Source organism: Loxodonta africana, chromosome 27, assembly GCF_030014295.1.
Source record: "Loxodonta africana isolate mLoxAfr1 chromosome 27, mLoxAfr1.hap2, whole genome shotgun sequence".
Lineage (NCBI taxonomy): Eukaryota > Metazoa > Chordata > Mammalia > Proboscidea > Elephantidae > Loxodonta > Loxodonta africana.
This window is the reverse complement of record NC_087368.1, coordinates 15,869,449-15,892,895: the sequence shown is the minus strand read 5'-3', so window position 1 is coordinate 15,892,895 and position 23,447 is coordinate 15,869,449. Positions and strand designations below refer to the sequence as shown.

The following is a 23,447-nucleotide window of genomic DNA, read 5'->3' as shown; positions in this document are numbered from 1 at the left end:
ATTTGTAATTCTGACATTTACTGCCTTTCCTAGGCGTGGATTTGGATTTGATTTATATCCTTCCCAACAATGTGAGAGTATCTGCCAATCCATCAGGACCTGCGTGTGATCAGACTTGGGGGTGTCTGACACAAATGTTTGGATCTGATGCGTGAAGAATGGTATCTCCTTGAATCACCTCACTGGCTTAACTTCCAGAGCATTGCAGCATTCTTCCACCTGTCTGGTCCCTGCCGTCTTTGCTTGCTCCTCCCCATTTCCTTAGCATCTACATATCAGAGGGCCAGGACGCCACCTTCTCCATCCAGTCCCTTGTTAGGTGATCTCAGATGATTATCCCTCTTCACAGGGTAACTCCTTTCCAGACAATCAATCACATGGCGTGTTTCCCCACCTCCAGTCCTGTCTGGGCACAAACATCACTGCTTCCCTGAGGCCTTCCCTGAACACTACTAAAACCACCTCCCTCCACCTTCACCCCGGTCCTCCACCCCTGTCTGCTTTCCTGGACACTACTAAAACCACCTCTCTCCATTCTCACCCTGGCACCCCGTCCCTCTCTCTGCTTTACTGTTTCCCAAAACACGAATCACCATCTGACATGATAAATACTTCACATACTTTGTTTTTTTATTTATTTTCTGTCTCCCACAACTAGATTTAAGCTTCATGAAGGCAAGGATTTAGACTATTTTGTTCTGTACCATATTCCCTGTACCTGGAACAGTGATGTTCAAATAGGATGTTCCAAAAATGTTCGTGAAATGAATGTATAAACCTCAGTGTACTTGTTAGTTTGCCTCTTTTATGTACGAAGTTGAACACCTTCACATTTTTTTTCAGAATCTTTTCAATTTCCTGTATTGTGAACTGTCCATCTTTTTTGCAAGGAATATAAACATTGGGTTGGTGGCTTTTTTCTTAATGATATATATATATATATATATATATATATATATATATATATATATATATATATATATATATATATATGATATCAGCCCTTTATTTATGCTATGCATTGCAAATATTTATTCTCAGTCTGTAGTTTTTGCTTTGACTTTGTTTCAGGTAGTTTTTGTCATGCAGAATTGTTTTAATGCAGTCTAACACATCGCTGCTGACGTTTAACTTTATGTTAAAGCTCTTGGGTCTGTGTTGCTTCATTGCCCATGTCACCAGCCTCATTTGCTGCCTCCTTCTTTGGCATGTAACACTCCACGATGCTCACCACTGCTGGTTGCAGGCCTTCTTGCAAGCCTTCTCACTGTCACCCAGACAGAGTTAAGCACTCCTTCTCTGGGCTGTCACTGCTGTGCAACATACACTCACTGTTGTACTCAGTGCCCTGTGCACGAATGATCTGCTCACACACTTCTCTCCAACACCAACCTGAAGCCCTCTGAGGGCAGGGTCTGTATCTCAATCACCTGTGGGTCCTCCAGCTACTAGTCAGACTGACAGTAAGACTCCAATAAATGTCTGCTGAATAAATGAATGAAGAAATAACTGCAGCATTCTATGTTCAACAATTATTTACTGAATGCCAGCTTTCTGCCAGGCTCTGTTCTTGGCATTTGAGATACGTTATCAACAAAATAAAGATCCCTGTCCTCAAAGAGTTTACATTCTAGTTGGGGGAAGACAGACAATAAAAAATGAATGGAAGTAAATCATGTTCTATGTCATAAGGTAACAATTGTTATCGAAAAAAAGATGAAGTAGAGCAGTGGAAGAAGGATAAGGTGTGCCTGGGATGTTTTTAAAAGGTTGAAGTAAAGCATCCAGTTCTGAATTACAGGCTCATAATCATAACCCAGAGTTTTGTGTATTTCTTCCCAACCCTTTCTTCCTTTAAACTCATCTGATCAAGTAGCTCTTCCATTTGAACGACAGCCAATTCTCTCTGTGGGCCTGACTTCCATCCCAAGCTTCGCTATCATTGCTTCAACAACTGATGATTCCCATTTGACCATCCTACTGTGATGTCATACTCAACACATCTTCAAAACCAACTGCTTCCTATCTAACATTTCAAGCAATGTGTTCCATTGCTGAGAGTAGTATTTGAACAAGGAGTGCAAAGGAGAGAGATGAGTCGGTCAGTGAGTCCCCAAGGAGGTCCCTAACTACTCAGTGACCCCATTGCCTTCAACGGTTTCCTGAGGTGTTCAAGACAATGACAGAGCTTGAAATAATGGTTTTATGACCAAACGGTTTTGGGAAAAATTGAGTTAAACTGGAGGGTATTTAGTATGCTACTGTATACTGAGATTCTTCTAAGAGCAATAAGTTGTGCTATGAACACTTGATGATGAAGTCCTTTGCCCGAGGAGAGACCATTTCACGGTTCTATGAGTCAGGGTTTGAGAAATGCTGGTCTAGAAGAATCAAGCCCAAACCCTTTAGCTTTGAATCAAAGAGCTTTGCCATCTGACCCAACTTATATTTCTAACCTAAGCTTCTGATGCTTCCTGAAGCAACTATTTCCCTTCAGCCAGACCAATGCATTTCATGTGCACTGAAAGCACACCTTGATGATGAAGCCTTCGAAGTTTTAGCCCACCTAAAATGCCCCTGAACCTTCTGCTCTATTTATATGAATCCTGAATTCCCTCGAGTCCCCAGCCCAAGGCCCGCTTGCCCCTATCAACAAATCCCTTTAGGATTGCTTCTTTCTTCAAATTTCTTTTGTACCTGTTATCTGTACCACTCACTTGGCTGTGTTTTATAACTTCCAATGGTAGCAGAGACCTTTTATCATTCTTTTTTGCACCTCCAAGAAGTAATTAGTACAGTATCTTGACACTGAACACAGTCCACAAATGCATGACTATTTTTTCCTTTAATATGTTAACATGTGTGATATGTTATTGAAATGGCACTGACCTATAATAAAAGACTACAGGTTAATGAAAGTGGCTGCAAAGTTCTTATTCTTATCAGGTTTATCTCTAAATATTGGCAAAATATTCTTTGACTGCATCTGTTTACTTTTACCCACTATAATCCCTTATATATTTACATTCTTATTGGATTTGTACCGGAAGCCCTGTTGGCACAGTGATTAAAGCACTCGGCTGCTAACCAAAAGGTCAGTGGTTTAAACCCACCAGCTGCTCCATGGGAAAAAGATGTGGTGGTCTGCTTCCACAAAGTTTACAGCCTTGGAAACCCTCTGGGTCAGTTCTACTCTGTCCTATAGGGTCGCTATGACTCGGATTTGGCTCAACAGCAGTGGTTTTTTTTTGGTTTGTAAAATTTGTAGCCCATAGAATCTGAGAGCTGGAAAAACCTTAGAGATCATAATTTAGGCCATTTTCTTAATTTCATACCTGAGGATACCTACTAGGTTATATGCAGATATATTCTTTTGAACCTTCTGGTATTTGTCTGAGAAAGGTGACTTATTTTGCTTGTGGACGTTATGTGAATTGTAGCTCTTCTCAGCTCCAATAGACACGTATAGTAGAGAGAGTAATAAAAAAGCAGCTTTTTCACCTGAGCACCAGGCTTAAAAGCAGCCTGACTTAACGATGATCGTCTTTGACCCCCCTGAGCAGAGCACCTTCTCAGATGACCCTAAGACTTGCTGTTTACATCAAGAAGTGATGCTTCCAGACACTCTGTGGGTTTACAAAGGCAGAAGTCGGGAGGCGGGGGAGAGACGAAGGACAAATGACAAAAAGGCCCAGCTTTGGGGTTTGATCACAGGGCAGACATCCCAAGAAAGTCAAGTGGCTCCCCCATTTCTCTCCCCGTCATCTGTGGCACGGGAGAAGTTTCACCAGTGACAGATGTTATGAAGAACAAACACACTCTTTTAGGAAGATGACTTGGCTGTCAATCAACCACACGATGAAGTGTGAGTCCCAGCGGTCAAGAGCACAGTTCCTTTAAAGTGGCAGAGGAAGGGGCTCAGATAGGAGCAGGAACCCAGGAGGCTGGGCGGGGGGGAGGTGAGGTCTGCTCTGTTCCACCCTCTAAAGAGAGGCTCCCACAACCTGAATGTGCTCTCTGAAATGCAAATTGCTGAGCCTGACCCAAAAGATTCAATATTTTGGGGGCGAGGCAAAGAAATTGCATTTTAAACAAGGACCCCCGCCCCCGGAGATTTTGATCGTACTTGGGAAAAACACCATTGGTTGAAAGCTGATGTGAGAATCTTAAAGCACATGGGGTGGTGGGTACAGGAGGTGAGGGAGGTGTGGTGAGACAGGGGGCTGCTAGGGACCAGTTTCTTATTTCGAAGTTTTTCCCCTGAGTTGCCTTAGTCCTTGATGAGTACTCCCTCTCTCTACCCTCCCTAATCAGAGATGGAGGTTCCTTTGGGGGAAATTAAGGGGACAGAAAGAGGCCACTGAGGGCCTTGCTTCTTCTTGGCTTCCCATGGCTTCACTAACTGTTAGTTAATTAATTAGTATGTGGCTAGGAAAGGTGCTGGCGATTCAATACCCAGTCTTTAAGAGGGAAGATGCCCAGGCCTCCAAAGGAGCTGTGCATGTCTGAGGACGAGTTCCCTGTGTCTAACCTTTGAAGAGATTCATTCTCATCTTCTAAGCTAGGCATTAACTTCCCCCTCAAAAGTCACGCCCATGGGCTGCTATCGATGGACCCTTGGACCACTGTAGGGGATTATCTGTTTAGTCTTTTAATCTTTCTATGTAATTCTCATTTCAATCCATTTCGAAACTGCTGCTTAGGCAACTGATCTCAGGTCACTGCATTTTAGAACTCACAGGGCCTCCAGGAACCATCTGAAAGGAGGAATGTGGGGCAGAGAGGGGTCAAGTGACTAATCTAAAGTCACACAGCAAGACATGGTACAGTGGGCACAAGGATGTGGGTCTCTGGATCCCTTTTACCTCTGTAAAACCTAAGAGCTGAGAAACATTCCAACGTAAACAAAACCAAAAGTCATAAGGCTTCCAGGTTCCTTTTTCCAAGAGTTTTTAAAAAGAACACATGTGAAGTGCTTTCAGAATGAACCTTACAGATGACTTTCCGTTTACTGAATTGGGTGAGATAATGATGTGAGTGAACCAAGTGACGATGGTGACAAGTTAGTTATCTGGGAGCCTCAGCTCCTAAGAACACGCTAAGATCTGAGTAGTTTGCAAAAAAAAAAAAAAATTACTAACAAGTCTCTGAGCCATTAAATCCAGGTCATGTAGGTCAGGCCTGGGTTTCTGCTCGTTCTCCCCTCATGGGGGTGGATGGGCTTTTAGGTAAGACAAATCTACCAGGCTTGGTCGCTGGGGAAATGCCAACTGCTCAGCGGACTAGAAGAAGCAAATTAGAAAGGAAAAAAAGTGTGGTGTACAAAAGTCAGGAAGACAGTACAAATTAGCAGTAGGAAGTGACAGCTGAGTGAAAGGAGATGGGATAAAAGCATAAATACAGGGGACAGGGTCTGCACAGGCTGGCTATTAAGCGTATGGGTTAAGGGTCCTCCACCACCTGAGGGCTCCTCAGGGAATCCTGCATTAAACTGCATCGTAATAATGGACAGCACTCAAAATGACCCAGGGCCATTATGAGAAAAGTTCAAATTAGTTTTAGCAAAGCAGATTTTAGAAAGCAGCAACGTATACTATCCATTATAGAAGTTTTTCTCATTAAGCTCATTAAAACGAAGGGTAATTATAAAAAAAAAAAAAATTTTATCTTTCATTATTTCGAAAATTACCTCAATTCCCACTTTATTCTTCTCTGTAATGATGCAACGTTGGGCGTACATGAAAATCCCTTAGAGTTTTTTTTTTTTTTAAATAAGCTTCTACTTAAATAGGGCTGGGTGGGCGGGGTTTCCTTTCATTTAGAGCTTGATTCCTCCCTCCTTCTAACAGTCATTCTGAAAGGGCATGGGGCCAGTTCTCCTGCCAGAAGAGGACCAGGTCTCCGGTCATCATCTCTGCACTGGGTGTCCCCACAGAGCAAGGGAAGCCAGGCAGGGATCTGGCAGAGGTCTTTCTGACCCTTGTTCACCTAACGCTGTCCCCGAGGCCTTGCGAGTATTCTCCAAGAACACCCTCAGTCAGAAGTTCCCTTGGCACCTTCTCTCCCTGGCTCCTTCCTTCCTTTTTTTTTTTTTTTTAAATTTCTATCAGGCTTATAGATGCACACAGTTTAAAGAGCCAAATAAAAACCAAAAAAGGCAAACCTGTTGCTGCCGAGTTGATTCGGGCTCATAGTGACCCTATGGGACACAGTGGAACTGCCCCACAGAGTTTCCAAGGAGCACCTAGTAGATGTGAACTGCCAATCTTTTGGTTAGCAGCCACGGACAGCTCTTCACCACTATGCCACCAGAGTTTCTAGAGAACCAAACAGTTGTTACCAATTTCTCCCTCCCCAGAAGCAGTCACACTCACAGTGTGCAGCTTGGGATTTTTCTATTTTTGGCACAGATGTCCATAATTCTAAGTAACATGATGATGTTAATTAGCATTTTTTTTTTTATTTTCAAGAATTACCTGTTGAATTCCCAATATGTAGGATGGACTTTTTTTTTTTAAAGAACCGAAGTTTATTTGATATACAATTTGCAAACCAGGGTAATGTTCAGACTAGGGAGTCAAAAATGTTCTGAAGAAGAAAACCTCCAGAGACTCTTACACCCTCATTTCATTGACATTGCCATGGAAATGGGCTGGAACAAAACTGATCAAACAATTTGCGGTCAGGAAGGATTTCATACAGCATTATCTTGGAGAACAATTAAATTCAGCATAAAACATAGCTCTAATCCAACCTTTGGTGTCTCTTTCTCAGAGCAGACTGCACATAGATAATCTTCAAAAGGGTATAATGCCTAAGGCAAAACGGTTTTTATGAGTTTATCTACACCATTGTTTGACTCAAAGGCGACTTTTTTTTTACTGAACTTCAGATTTTTTTTTTTTTTTAGATGAAGGTTTACAGAACTAGCTTCTCATTAAACAGTTAGTACACATATTGTTTTATGACATTGGTTAACAACCCCATGGCATGTCAACATTTTCCCTCTTCGACCTTGGGTTAGCTATTACCAGCTTTCCTGTCCCCGAAGGATGAAAATTTTGCCATTTGTATCCTCCTGTCATGGACTGAATTGTGTCTCCCCAAAATATCTGTCAACTTTTGGCTAGGTCATGATTCCCAGTATTGTCTGACTGTCTACCATTTTGTCATCTGATGTGATTTCCCTATGTGTTGTAAATCCCATCACTAGGATGTAATGAGGTGGATTAGTGGAAGTTATATTCATGAGATCTACAAGATTAGATAGTGTCTTAAGCTAATCTCTTTTGAGATATAAAAGAGAGAAGTGAGCAGAGACAGGGGGACCTCATACTACCAAGAAAGGGGTGCCAGGAGCAGAGCGTATCCTTTGGACCTGAGGTTCCTGTGCAGAGATGCTCCCAGACCAAAGGAAGACCAGTGCATCACAAGGACCTTCCTCCAGAGCTGAGAGAGAGAGAAAGCCTTCCCCCGGAGCTGGCGCCCTGAATTTGGACTTCTAGCCTACTGGATTTGAGAGAATAAACTTCTGTTTGTTAATGCCATCTATCTGTGGTATTTCTGTTATAGCAGCAGTACATAACAAAGGTACCTCCCCACTGCCAGAACACATGTACCTTTCTGGGGTCTAACTGCTTCTTAATCCAGCTCTCAAATGCTTCTTTGCCTTTATCCCTATCTTTATTCCACCTTCCAGAGATACCTGGTTTCACCAAATTCTGAGCCGCCTGTAAGGGGTGGTCTTACAGTCAGACTGCTTGTCCCTTTCCTCCCTGTCAGCTTTGGATTCAGCTTTCCGGAGTGGGCTAAGTCAATTATCACTTGTTCACCTGTTTTCAGTTTCCAAAATTTTGTTGCTCCCGTTTTGTTTGTCCTTATGAAGTTATGCCTTAATTAACAAACCCCTCTGCTATCATCTCGATGAGGTTTCAGGACGGGGTGGAGATTAAATGCATGTATTAATTCACCATCTTTAACAGGAAGTCTGTCATTAATTTCTTTTTTTCCCCTCTAGACGATTTATTTTCCATTTAAAATCACTTGATAAAAACATCCAGTTCACTGAAGCAAACGCAGTTTGTGTTTCCTTCTAGATCACCTTCCTATCTTTTATGAAATTGATCAATGGAATGACTGGAAAGAAAATTACAATTCAAAGATAGGCTATGCTTTTTTGGCCGTTAAAATAAAGAAAGAGGTAGATGTCAGACAGTGGAAAAGATGTTTCCCCTAAAAGAATATAACAAATCTTCTGTGAACTCTTAGAAACTTGTTTTAAAATAAATTTTTATGAACTTTTATGATGCTTCTCCCTCTGTAGTTTGCCATTCAGCTTCCCTGCATGTGTTCCTTACCAACCACCTACTTTGTTATTTCTTGGAAGAACAAACATTTTGTTAGACTGATGAAAATGTACGTGTGGTGTGCGTGTGTGCAGATGTGATTACTAGGTTATACACACTCATTCTCGTATAGCCATGTCATCTGTTACTTCTCCATCTTTCTCATGTGTGTGCGGCCCAGGCCCACTCGTCTTATATCACCCCCGCAGGCCCTGATACTTAAGCAGCCCCCTTTACCAGACACTACCGACCTCTGACTGAACAGACTCTCCCATGTTCTTACCCCGTCCTTAACTCATTCTTTCACTTCCTCACCCCCAAAGCTGGTGTTCTCCTACAGCACTACTTCCTGATCACCTCCCCAATGAAAACCACTCCTCTCTTTCTCAGAATTTCTTTAAATATTGCAACTTTCTGTACTGTCTGAGAGGAAGGGGGGGTCCCTCCCCCTCTCCGAGGCCAACTGTTTCCTCCTCACTTCCTCCATCCTTAATCTCTACAACACCTTTTAATGTCCTCCTCTTCACCTCCTCACTGGATAGTTCGTATTCCTAGGCACATGCTAAGGTTTTCTCATTAAAATTCCCCTTTAACTCTCCAACGCTGTGTGCTACCGCATTCTCTTCTTGAAAGAGTGGGATGTGTAGGCTCTCCTCAAACTGCTTACCAGCTAGTTGTTCTTGGTGTTCTCCCCGACAGCCCCTCTGGGTCACCTGAAGATTAGGGCCTGCAGGTTCCTAGGCTACCTGAGGGTGGCGGTCTTCACTCCTCAGCATTCCTCTCCTGCCCCACTCCCTCTTCCCGTATCAACATTAGCATAGACATTTCCATCTCTTAAAAAATCCATTTCATAGCCCGGAGTCTGAACCTGTCCAGAGCCTGTTCATTTTTGACTGTGTGATTACAAGTGGAGGGGCCGACTCCTTATTTTCGTTTGTTTAATGAAGGTTATCTAATAAGACTATAAATTTGAGTTTAAAATAGTTCTAAAATAATCCTCTTTTGCAGCCCTTTGGTGATCTATATCTTTCATTTTATCGGCACAAGATTATAATTCTGCAAGCAGAATAACAACTACTTATCAAAAGTATAATCTTACTCAAATGTCTTTGGAGCTCAATAAAAATTAGCAATTCCTCATATGACTAATGACTGTATGCCTCTGTGATAACTATAAACATGAGAAAGAAAAGATCAAGGGGCTCTAAAATAAGTCCTCAGGGTAACAGAAGGGCTGTGTAGGCGTTTAGCAGTAACTGTGAAGCTAAAAGATAATCTTTAATATGCTCCTGAAGATCTTCAACCCAGAGCAACACGAACCATTACACAGTGGTTATTCTTTTTTTTCCTAATAAAAGCCTCTAATAGATCTTTTCAGCTTTTAAAAACAAGCTATATTTTAAACACACATTCCTTATTGAAACCAAACGGGACAATATAAAGCCATGTTATGCTAGAAGTGATCAGATTTCACAAACCAGTGACGTTGCAAAGAACTGTCAATAACTCAAATGGCTGAATTTTTTTTTTCTGACAAATGTAGTTTCAAATTTTAGTAGTTCACAATTCTTGTAGTGATACATGCGTTTAATAGAACTGAATACTTAAGAAAAGTCAAATCACATTTAGTCAGTATCTGGGTGACAATTCTGCATAGGCTATTGGAGAAGATGTCATGGGTAAAAGAAAGGAATTCAAAATACAACCTTGATGCCATCGGAGTTTATTTTCTGGTCTGGAAGATGAAGTGCATTAATAAAACACATAATTACTAAAGGAGCTCTATCAACTGAAGCAAATGAACGGACTGAAGGGCTTAATAGAATGGCTGGGTAAAATGAATCCTGGAATCACAAGAGTGTTGAGACAGAAGAGTGTTGAGACAAATTTAAAAAGAAAAAAAGAAATACAGATTGGCAGAGAGATAGGCTGGGAAAATCTGATGAAATACAAACTCGCAGGGAATGTGAAGGGCAGCCCAAAGGTGAGGTCACATGGCCTACTCTCACTGGGTCTTCTTTTCCTGCCTTATTGCTCCCAGAAGCATTAGGCTTAGGCATCTTCCTCAACTACTGCCAACAGCCTCCTGATAGCTCCTTTGGTAGGTTCTGACCACCAAAATATTCTGCACAATCAAAGACCTAAATATAAAACCTAAAACTATAAAGACCATGGGAGAAAAAACAGGGACAATGCTAGGGGCCCTAACACATGGCATAAATAGAGTAACAAATATGATTACAAATGCACAAACGGCAAAAGATGAACTAGACAAATGGGACTTCCTAAAAATCAAACACTTATGCTTATCAAAAGGCTTCTCCAAAACAGCAAACAGAGAACCTACAGACTGGGAAAAAATCTTTGGTTATGACAAATCTAACAAGGGTCTAATCTCTAAAATTTAAATAAAATTTCAACGTTTCAACAACAAAAAGACAAACAATCCAATTATAAATGGGCAAAGGATATGAACAGATACTTCACCAAAGAAGACATTCAGGTGGCTAACAAACATAGGAAGAAATAGCCACGACAATTAGCCATTAGAGAGATGCAAATCAAAACGACAATGAGATACGATCTTAAACCGACATAATTGGCACTAATTAAGAAAACAGAAAATAACAAATGTCGGAGAGGTTGTAGGGAGATTGGAATGCTTATACACTGCTGGTGGCAATGTAAAACAGTACAATCACTATGGAAAACAGTATAGCGCTTCCTTAAAAAGGTAGAAATAGAAAGACCCCATATGACCCAGCAATCCCACTCCTAGGTATATATACCCTAAAGAAATAACAGCTGTGATAAAACAGACATATGCATACCCATGTTTACTGCAGCATTAGTTACAATAGCGAGAAGATGGTAACAACCTAAGTGCTCATCAACAGATGAATGGATTAACAAACTGTGGTACATGTACACAATGGAATACGACGCAATGATAAAGAATAATGACTAGTCCATGAAACATCTCACAATGTGGATGAATCTGGGACATTGTGCTGAGTGAAATAAACCAATCACAAAAGGACAAATACTGTATGAGACCACTATTATAAAAAAACAAGAAAAGTTTATACACAGAAAAAAAAATTCTTTGATGGTTACCAGAGATGGGAGAGGGGAGGAAGGGATAATGACAAAATAGATAGAAGACATGTGTTAATACTGATGAAGAGAAAGGCAATACTCAATGCGGGTAAGTCAGCAAAACATGACCTAGGCAAGGGAGGGTGCTGAGAGGAACACCAGGACAATGGGCAACAATGGTAATTACTATAGCGTACACAATCCTGCAACAATGGTATTAACAAACAATAATTTACAAATGGGTACATAGGTAGATAGGTACGCCAAGAGGTGTGGAAGGGTGTAAGGGAACACACCCACCTGCAGATATAGATTTCATGGTGGATATTTCTATGTACGTAACTGTAGGCACTGCTTACATATTAAAATAGACAAGAGCACACAAGGGCCACAGTCAGAGCAACTTTTTAGATGTAACTAAACACCTCGCTAGACAAAGTTCCTAGGCTCGAAGCTGAAGGACCATAGACTCAGGGGATATCAATGTTAATTGGTACAACATAGTTCGTAAGACAAAGGTCTGCAACCTACTTTGGTCAGTAGCATCTGGGGCCTTAAAAGCTTGCCAGTGGGCATCCAAGATACAACTATTGGTCTCCTACCATCCAGAGAAAAGGAGAGTGAAGAAAACCAAAGAGTCAAAAACAATTAGTCCAAATGACTAATGGACCACATGAACCACAGCCTACATAACCCCAAGACCAGAAGAATTAGATGGTGTCCAGCTTCCACTATTGACCGCTCTGACTGGGATTACAACAGAGGGTCCTGGTCAGAGTGGGAAAAAAAACTGTGTAACAAAATTCAAATTCACAAAAAATACCAGACTTACTAGTCTGACAGAGGCTGGAGGAAACCCTGAGACTATGGCCCTTCTGAACTGGAACTGAAACCATCCCCGGAGGCTACCTTTCAGCCAAACCATAGACCAAACCCACTGCCGCTGAGTCAATTCCAAGTCATAGCAACCCTGTAGGACATAGTAGAACTGTACCATAGGGTTTCGATGGAGCAGCTGGTAGATTCAAACTGCTGACATTTTGGTTATCAGCAGAGCTCTTAACCTCTGGACCATCAGGGCTCCAAACCATAGAGAGGCCCATAAAATAAACACTAACACTGAAGAGGAAACAGGCTTCTTAGGACAATCAATTATATGAGATCAAAAGAGTGACGTTTGCCCAAAGCCAGAGATGAGAAGGCAGGAAATCAGGACAAAAGGAAATGCGGAACCTAGAAAGAAAATGGGGAGAGTGCTGACGCATTGTGGGGAATGAAACCAATGTCATGGAATACTTTATGTACAAACTATCAAATGGGAAACTAATTTGCTCTGTGAACTCTCACCTAATACACAATAAAAGATTAAAGAACATATTCTGCACACAGCTACTACAGTCATCATCTCAAAGCTCAGTTCCTCTGCTCATGCTACTCCCCACTGCCTTGCAAGCCATGCTCAGGCTCCTGAGTTACACACAGTAAGGATGAATGCCTTTGAAGGAATGAATCTTATGTATGTGCTAACTTTCATTAACTTCTGTTTAATTTTAAGGTTCTAAAAGGCAAAAACCAATCTATGCTACCAAGTCCCTTATGCACAGTAGAAGTTCAGAAGATATTTAGTAAATGGATGAACAAACCAAAAAAACGAAACCCAGTGCTGTCGAGTTGATTCTGACTCAGCGACCCTATGGATGGTTTAATTAATAAATATATAATATTAGCAAAACGTGTGAGCCAGTTGATAGAAGATCTTGCATGGGATGTTAGGAGCTTAGATTAGATGCAAGAGAGTCTAGGGAACTACTGAATGATTTTGTGAAGGGTATAATCAAAATGGTGTCTGAAGCAACTTGTCCGTAGCTGTGGACTGTAGGGAGGTTTAACCCAGAAAGGACTTGAAGTAGGAAGGTCATTTTGCTAGCAATATTTTGTTAATGAGATGAGTAAAACGAGGTGAGGATTTCGGAATTTGTTGATTAGTCAGTAACGTAAACATTCCTTCAATAAACACAAAACAATCACACACAACTTCGTCTTCAATATATTTTAAATGGGTTCATTTCAGAGACAACAAATATTTTTTTCCGAGGCTAAGGAATGGCTACAGTGCCTTGACTTTAAAGAATGGCAACCATAACCAAAAACCTTAGAAATCAAGAACAAATATTCTTAATTATGATTTATAAATATTCCCCATATAAGGATTTTCTAACTTGACGCTCAAACAACTTTTGAAAATTGAAGAGCTCCATTTTGTCTGTTCTTATTACGATACAGAATCCTTGATATTTTTGGTGTTACCACAGCTAAAATTAGTGGGGTGGTTGTTTTACATGAGTAGAATTTTATAATCTAGTATAACATTCGGAGGGTAAATTAATTTATCAACAAGTAAAAAGTGCCAAGAGGTGGTAACTGGGGCCCATTCTCCTTTTTTAAGAAACCATTCTTTCTCTACTATAGCTTTCCCCTCAAGACTCACCTTTTTTACCACGTGCTAGAAAGTCATGGAGAGTGGTACAAGGTTTGGTAACACAGGCAGCACTGAGGAATAGAGTGCAGGGGTTCTTCACCTGGGCTGCATGTGATAACACCTGGGAATTTTAACAACTATTAATTCCCAAGCCTTGTCTCAGACCAGTGTCCATTTATTTTTAAAGCTCTCCCAAGGTGAGTTTGTTAACAAGGATTGAGAACCACTGAATCCGTATTTTCTTTAGGCCACGGCAAATTTTTTAGATCTGATTTTCTTGATAATAATATCAAAAAAGATGAAATGACACTCCTTCAAGTACACAGACAAAACGTTTGATGCTATTAAATTTATTTTAAAGAAAAGAAACACGACTTTGACTTACCTGCCTTCTGACAATGTACGATCTTTTCATACACAGCATCTGCATTTTCAATCAGTGCCTTGAGGGACTGAATCATCTGTAAAGGGAACATCCAGGTACAAGGTTACACCTGACAACTATCCGACACCCTCACGCAGTCGTGCTTGATATTTCCCCCCTAAAAACAGGCTTAGGTCCAAATGGGTACGTATCCTCAGTGAAAACACACGTCCTCATGTAAGGGTTTAAGCAAGGCTGTATTAATATGTTCTGGGTATAGTTACATTAGCACAGCACTGAACTTGAACTTTGGGGCAGTATCAAACTGATCTGGGTTTCTAATCACATTTTCAGTCATTTTATTTTAACAAAACTTGCAACTTTTCATCTTATAGAACGCTCTGATGCCTATGCAGCTCACCCACTGCAGCCAAAATGCTTTTATCTGAAAATCAGTTTAAAACTTCCAATGCAGATCAAAACAACGTGATATATGCCAAAATACTATTTTAATGTATCTCATCAATGATTTTTAAATATTCAAATTTGAGTTCATGTTCCAAATTGCATGCACTGGTTTTAAGAGTGCAAGCTTGAGTAAGGGAAAGGATCAGGGCGCAGCTGATCAGTCATCTTACTCTTTAAACAGTTATGAAAATACCTGCCTACAGTCATCTTTTTGGCTCTAAAATCTAAAATCACTATGAAAAAATGAGATAGCCAGATCCAGCTCTCCTGGCTCAAATGGGTATGATTATGATGCTTGCTTTCAGTGTAATTTTAATTTTCTGTAATTAAATGTCCAAAAATTCTACATTATAATATTACTTAATTTACAAGATCATCCTATTTTAAGTAAAAAACACCCATCCATCATTCTCCATCCTTTTAAATTCTGCTTTGTTTTCCTTGATAGCATTTATCACTAACTGCCATATTAATTATTTAATAACAATTATTAAGTATATGTAGGTAGCATTATTTGACAACTCCAAGAATATGATATTTTGATTAATTACACTTAGTAAAGTGAAAGCAGAGTCAACATGCCTTTTAGCAAGTGCACTAGAGTCTTAAAGTTAGTCAAACAGCATTTATCAACTTCCACTGTTCCAAAAAAAACTAGTAAACGTCGGGAGGTTAGAAGGCCAAAGCAGGTGTTCATTTGTCTTCATTCATTATTCATGGAGGGTCTACAGCCTGCCACTGGGTAGGAACAGGTGTACAGTGGCCTGTGGGGTACAGCCCCTATCTTCATGAAGTCCACAGGCCAGTGGTGGAGTCTGCACTTTGGAATTCAGTATTTCCACACTTTTTCTTCTTCAAGATCTGAGTCATTCCTGTAAATTAAAATATTCTACTTTACAGCTTGACATATTGAATAGGCAGTGATAAAAATGGTTAAGAACTTGATTATACCAATATAAAGTCATTTGTACCATTACATAATTTGCATACTGAAAAGGTTCATACCGTCATCAGTAACCTTTTTCAGTTTTGATGTCAAGCCAGAAGAGAGATAAGAATAAGCAAGAACTTCTTCAAGCAAGGATAGTGGGTGTCACAGCCCAATATCAAACAACTGGCCAACTGTGCCTCTATACAGACAGGAAAAAGAAAGAAAGAAACAAACAACAATCAAAAAAAACCCAAAAAAATCCAAGCAATGAAATGAACCCAGTCACGACACAAATGCGTAGGACGGGAAGGGTAACTGAAGGAACGTAGGTGAACAAATCTGCAGCATTAAGCACAGACTTATACATACAGTCAGTCTGTAGGGGAAAGGGGGTTAAGACAAGATTAATACTGGGAGTGGGGCAGGGGAAGAGGGCACAGATTTATATGGGTTCTGCTATTCGTTAGCTTTGTCATCTAGGCTACGATCTAGGATAAGGTATTTAACTTTGCCGAGCCACAATTTAATCACAGACACTGCGCCTTGTGTTGCGAGGATTAAAGGGAAGGCTGTTAAGTCACTGTCACAGCAAAGACTCGCAAATAGTAGGTGTCAGCTGACTCCCCATTTGTCCAAAAGGCCTGGCAGGGCATTTTCTGGTAGCCCCACAATTAGTAGGACGAGTATGCTTTCCTTTCATATGTTCACTGGCAATGTTTCAAATACTCAACACTAATTTTAGTTTTACTTGAACAGTCTGATGTGAGGCAGTTCAGAGAAACAATCAACTGATAATTATGTACCTTTCTGCTGTAAAACAGAAGGCTAGGCTTAAGAAATGCAGGTCCATCTTGGGCGTTTGGCTGTGGAAGCTTGTCTGCCTCCTGTGCTCTGTAACACTTGAAGGATCATTGGTTTATTCTTGGGACAATCATTTATTGAGGGATTTCTATGCGAAGGACTCTAAGCTAAGTGTGGAGGACAAATACAGAATATTGTTGACCATGAAGTGTGGCAGGAAAAGAAGACAGATGAACAAACAAATTTATCACAACAAAATGGGGCTACTGTAGCCTGCATGCTTTGGGTATGATAAAGTTAAATACTCCTAAGCTATGGCCATTGGGTAGGATATTGAACAACAGGGCATTGGTGTCCATGTTGACACCCAAAGAGGGAAGGTCTGTGGCTCAGACTTCAGTACAGGTGTTCTTCTCCCAATAATCTAAGTGAATCCACCCCCCTTTACTTATTAGTAGTATATGGAATACGAAGGGGCAAGTGGCTAAAATGCCAGGGTGGATAACACAAACATAGTGAGACGCCATTTCTCTCTGGTTCAGATGTAAACAGCAGCAGCCATTTTGCAGTCGATATTAGAAGAGCATTCCAGAGGGAACCAGACTACGAGAAGGCAGACACACAGTAAACCATCAGCAGAACTTAGACAAGGCAGGAAGAAAACCCCTCCAGACCCAAGCAGAGAGGATTCACTTTGCCCACCTGCTATTAAATGTTTTCACTGGGGGGAGAAACTACCAGTGGAGATATTTTTATAGTTGAGGTACATATTTCTAATTAAGGTACATATTTATAATGAGGAAACCCTGGTGACGTGGTGGTTAAGTGCTACGGCTGCTAGACAAGAGGCTGGCAGTTCAAATCCGCCAGGGGCTCCTCGGAAACTCCATGGGACAGCTTTACTCTGTCCTATAGGGTCACTATGAGTTGAAATAGACTCGACGGCAGTGGGTTTGGTGGGTATTTATAATGAAATTAATGTGTGGTAGTTTATAGTTCTTGTCCAAAGCGTGAGTTAATTCTCAACTCTTGAGCAGGTGTGTAAGTCCTCCTTGAATGGAAGAGTCCCTCGGGGTATCACTAAAGACACTCTCTGCACTGTTGGCTCCTAGAAGAACGCTAGGGGAAGAGTCCATCAGGCTGAGGGCAGGGCAGGCGCTGGGCCCTCCTTCCTGCCTTGCCCAGCTGGCTGACTGCTTGCTGTCATTTGGCCGACAAGTATGTCTGAATGCATGACACATGCCACTGAGGATACAACAGGGGACAACACAGTGGCATTGAATGAGCTAGTAGAGACCAATTTCTGTCTAGTGGAGACTGATATCTGTCTGGGTGTGTTAATTTACAATAAACTGTGCTTATAGTACACATGTTGGTTGAATGAATGAGGGTGAAAGTAATTCAATGCTTCCTCTGCACCAGGTATGAACTCTGTGCATATTTAATGCTCACATTATCCATGTGAGGGAGGTATTTATGGTGTTAGTCTTACAGATATGAACACCACTGACGACCTGAGAATTAACCAACCTTCCCAAGGTCATCTGGTAACAAGCAGAAAAACTGCAGTTAATAACTAATGAAGCTGGTATTCCGTTTGACCCCAAAGCCCCACTCTTTCCACGATACCACACTAGATCTTGACGCATGTGTAGCAATTGCACAGGCAAAAAAAGAGAAGAAGGGACATCCCATGTACACAAGCAGAAGGGAATATACTTACCCCTGATAGGAACCACACACACTACAGTGGTATCATCTCAAATACCAACAGTGACCCCCAATTTTTTTTTAAATAGCATTTCTATACAGTGCTTTGGGAAAATATATATTTTTTTAATGATGACAATCAACAATTTACTTGGCTCTATTTAAAAATTCATTGTCATAAAAGAAAAATCATTTATATTTTAATGACAAACTACTAGAATAAGCAACTTGGACTAGACAAAGGTCGAAGTGTGGTGTGTAGCATTAAAAGATGAGCCAAAAGGAAAAAGTGTTTTATTTTACTTTGTTTTCTCTGTGTATATTACATCAATATGCCAATTTAATGCAAGGCTAGGGAGAGTGGTTGATTTTATATGTATTTTTTATTTGTATTAATGCGAATACATTAATTTCACCAATGTCCTTTAAATGCCTGGGTGTAAGTTCTTGGCACAGCCAATTAGCCATCCTCCTGCCAGCCCTAGTAACCCACCACAGGGCCGCTCATCCTGTTTACGCAGTACAAGATGCTTTTATATAGTTGTTGCTAATGGATGTTATATTAGTGTCCAGTTACAGTACTTCCTAAATTTCTGGGCCCCATCCAGGAAAATCTATTTAACACAGCCTAGAAACTCATTTCACAAATTTCATCAACTCTAATATAAGGTTTTAATTCAGGACTCAAGCAGATGAAACGTAGTAAGTTTCAACTAAAGGCAAAGTAACCATTAAATTTTACACTTTATTAAGCTGGAAGGAAACCAGAATGCCTTTCGTAAGAATTCTATGTTTTGAAAGTAACTTCCCATGTCAGTGCAGGGCCAACTTCTGTTTATGGATATGCTTATGAAAAGGAATATTACTATAGGCTGCTTCTTTGCTTTCTGTTTTGAAATTTGTATATCAACTAGGATAATACTATTTTGGAAATAGCCAATTCTGTGGTTTTATGTAAGGATCATATGTCTGATTTTGGACAATTCACTGAACTTTCTTTTATCCCAGGAACTACGGAAAGACAGAGCAGGGCTCCATGCTGATTTGTCATGGACACAAGAAGGAGGAAGAGCCGAAGATGATGTAGGGGGCAGACTGGCTGGGAGAAAACAATGGTAACACTCTACAGTTGTAAAGGGCTTCAAAGTTTACAAAGAGCCTTTACATGTCAACTCACTTAGGATGTGGAATTTCCCGTTAGTTGAGTTGAGTTGGTTCCATCCATCAGGGCAATCTTGTGAAAATTTGCAGCAGCCACCAGAATTTGTGTGAAAGCTTGGTTCTGGCACTGAAAATTGGGAATTTTTGGCACAGAGGTAGTAGCTGAGATGAAAAATATATCAACAGCTCTGAGGGAGAAATTTTTTGTCTTGCAAACATTTTTTTTTAAATTGTACTTTAGATAAAGGTTTACAGAACAAACCAGCTTCTCATTAAGCAATTAGTACACATATTGTTTTGCAACATTGGTTACCAACCCCACAACATGTCAACCCTCTCTCTGAGGGAGAAATGTTAACGATAAATGAGATTAAAACATCCCAGGACTGCTCCAGAATCACTCAAATAAATAAGCAGAGGAAGACCAACAAGTGAAAGAAATAGAGGAGTGGTCAGAGGGGAAGGAATCGAACAAGGATAATAAACATTTACAGGTGTGGGAGGTGAGAGTTCCTAGAAGGAGGGTGTGTCTACAGTATTGGAAGTTCTTGATTTGGTCATCTCGTGATCTTGGGTTGTTGTGGAGAATATATGTGCAGGTATAGTCAGTTCCTGTAACGTGACAAATGCACTCCTAAAAAAACCACTGCACTACGCAAAATTGTGCATTAAAAACCACAGGGCTTATGGGAAAAATGAGGTTAGGAATACAACATTCAAAAACTTCACAGTGACACTTGAAAAAAAGACAGAACACTAATAAAAGAGAAAAGTTTTACACATGTTAAATGGTTAAGAAACAAAAATAAAAATACTACATGCAATATGGCACTTTACCTTAAAAAAAAAAAACCTTAAGTTTGCTTGTGGAAGCGGGTGTCGAAAGGGTTGCAGCTTGTGTGTTATTGTGCAGTGGTGGAAGGGATGTTAACTGAAATCTGATGGGAGGGTGTACCATCAGATATGCATGGGTGTGGTTCCTAACACAGACAGTGAACCAAAGTAGACGGCAGATGTTTGAGGTATGGGCATGTGTATGTTCAGTTCACCCAGGCAGTTTTTTGTGTTCACCTAGTGTTTCTGGTGGACAAAACTGTGCATAAGCGAATGTGAAATTCGTGTTATGCCTAAGCTGTACCCTAATATATCAGTTGTGTTTGGACAGATTTACATTTTATAAACAAGTATTAGAGCAGAATGGACTGTAAAAGGGGAAGTATTTTAAAATATTTTCTGAAAAATTTTAACAAGTTCTTCTATTCAATGTTATTTTGAAGCGTAACAGGTTAAATCCTCAAAACTATTAAACCCAAAAGTATGGTTCTGGCATCATATAAGTTTGGTCCAACTTTGTATTCAACTTTTTTTAATCATCATTTCTTGCCAGAGTATAGATGCCAAATGCTATATATATATATGGAGTGAGTTACTTGAGTTACCAGTGACCTAGGGTCCACGTTCAGGAAGTCAAGAATCCTCTAACTTCTCGGTATGCTCTAACTTTTTGTAAAGCTCATTTCAGAGTTAGGGTAGTATCTAAGGGGGGAATGTAACTTTGATCTAAACACTGGTATAATCTGAATCTCTCATCACGAAAATTCAGACTGAATCCCCTAAAGAAGCATTTCATCTCATCTGCAAGTTATCTACTTGAATTTTCTTTCACATTACTTTTTTCTTCATTGAAAAAACGCGTCCTCTGCCACAACCAACGTCTCTATCTACCACTTCTCACTCTAAATTCATATATACCCAAGCACTGAGAAGAGGCTGCAGTGCACAAATTAAACTTCGAGTGCAGTTTCTGAAGTGAATTACCATATGATTATATAAGATAAAGGCATTATGCTTATTATATACGGTGTAATATAGAATTCTCCTAGACACACCCAAATGACCATTTGGATGCGGTGTAAAATTCATGAAAATTAAGAGTGTCATGTAGTCACAACAGCCACTTTATTGCCAGGGCTCTGACCTCCTACCTGCTGCTGTGGCATCCGGCGCACACTGGACGTATCAAATGTTTACACTTGTGGGCATTTCTGAGCAGCACTTCCAGTGTTAGCCACTAGAAGTCCTTAGTAATACATATTTCTAAGGCTGGGAGGAGAGGAGAAACGAGCAAAGATAAAACACCACAAAGAGGAAATAGGGAAAAAAAAAAAAAAAGGCACCATGTAGAGGAATCAAAGAAAAACCAAACCAAACCAACCAAACAAACAAACAAAAAAACCAGATAAAAATCACAGAGGCAGAGAGATTAGGGGAATTAAAATGGTGTACGCACCAGGGTGATTTATCTTACCAAAACCCATATTTTCAATCAGATATTTTTGTTTTATGCAGACAACTGAATAAATTAGAAAGCCACAACCAAATTTTATTTAAAAAAGAATTCACTCACATGTCTAGATTAATTGAGATTTAGCATTTACTAGAAATATCTGTATGGTTCCAAACACATTTAAATAGGCTAGGGCTTGAAAAGCTTCATTTTGTAAAATAGTTTGGGAAAATAGGAAAGAGCTCTGGAAAAACCAGGGATTCTAATACTACCAAAAGATTAGTTGTGAAGTCAATGCATAGATTTTAAGTGTTTATCCTACTATAAATTGTTGGCAAATTTTAAACATTTCTAGATAATTTTAGCCAAAATTTGAAGTAATTTAAGTTACTTTTAAGGAAGTAAAAGAATTTTGAAAGTCAAAAAGAATGTTGGCTTTGACCTTGTACTGTTCCTAGTCCTGTACACCACCATCTTCATAGAGAAAACAAAAATTGTTGGAAATCAAGCAAGAAAATAGAACCTAAACTACTGTGAAAAAACTTCATGGTAATCATAAAACTAGGCAGAAGAGCTACATAGTACGTTCCACCAGTTCATGTAATAATTTATCATGCTGTGCTTTTCTATATGGTAAGCATGTCTTTAGTAAGTTCATATGTTTTATGTGGTTAAATTATAACCGTCCTCTGATTTCTCTACTTTATGATAAAACTTACACGACCAGAAGTCTGTTAGAAAAGGGCTTCACAGACTACACATCGACTCATACATGACAACTGTAGGAAGCCGTATGCAATATTCTCACATCCAACAGGCTGCTTTCCCACACGAGATGAATCGTTTTGCACCATGGTTACCTCAAGGGCGTACACACAAACCCCATCCTCTGTGGGGTCTTTGGCCCTGTCAGCTTCTTGACAATAAGAATCACTTTTCTGCTTTTTTTTTTTAAAGCAGAAAAGCAATGTGTTTATATAACATCCTCATAAGCCTCTCAGCCCAGACTGCATGAAATGTAGATACCCTCTATGGTTCCGAGATGAGGAAGGGGTGTGGGTAAGTGGGGAGCTTTAACTTGGAAAAGAACTCTCAGCTGAGCCTGTGGGCAGCTGGGAGCAGTCCAGTGGGGATGCAGTCTACAACCAGGCCTCTTGGCTCTGGTCTCCAGTACATGCCTAGATAGAGAAAGTGAAGGGCCAGGGCCCACAATTCACCCTTCCCTGGGTCATGCAAATTTCACAGATAATGAGTTCAAAGGCTACATCTTAGATGGAGGGGAACATCTCAAAGAACTGATTAGAATGGCTCAAAACCTGGCCTGACTCATTCTTGCAGGAGTAAAGGGGAACCTGAGGTCATTAAACCCAATTATTCACTGAGTAAGCTACTTCTGAAGAGTATGTCAGGAACTTCTGGATGCTACATTAATTCTTTCAAGTAACTGTAACTAAGGACCGTTTAGAGTTCTGACATATTCATTTAAAACTATTATTGCTAAATTAATTAAACTTCAAAGCATAAAATTTGAATTAAACATAGTACCATTTTTATTGCTACCTATTTATATCAAGCCTTTTCTCCAAGGGTTCAAGGTGATTTAAACAAAAAAAAAAATCCCACTGCCATTGAGTAGATTCTGACTCCAAGCACTCTTATAGGACAGAGGAGAACTGCCCCACAGGGTTTCCATGGCTGTAAATCTTTTTGGAGGCAAATTGCCACATCTTTTTCCGGAGGAGCAGCTGATTGGTCTGAAGCGCCGACCTTTTGGTTAACAGGAGAGTGCTCTAACCACTGCA

The 23,447-nt window shown here is 40.2% G+C and overlaps 1 protein-coding gene across 3 annotated transcripts in view; it reads right to left on the bottom strand.

Moving 5' to 3' along the window:
* Positions 1 to 23,447, bottom strand: part of PLCL2 (phospholipase C like 2) — a 218,726-nt gene that overhangs the window by 42,073 nt on the left and 153,206 nt on the right. For all 3 annotated transcript variants that reach the window (XM_003415738.3, XM_064277341.1, XM_064277340.1), the window contains exon 4: positions 14,309 to 14,384. In XM_003415738.3, coding sequence (XP_003415786.1) covers positions 14,309 to 14,384 — 76 coding nt within the window. The remainder of the gene's footprint in view (positions 1 to 14,308; positions 14,385 to 23,447) is intronic.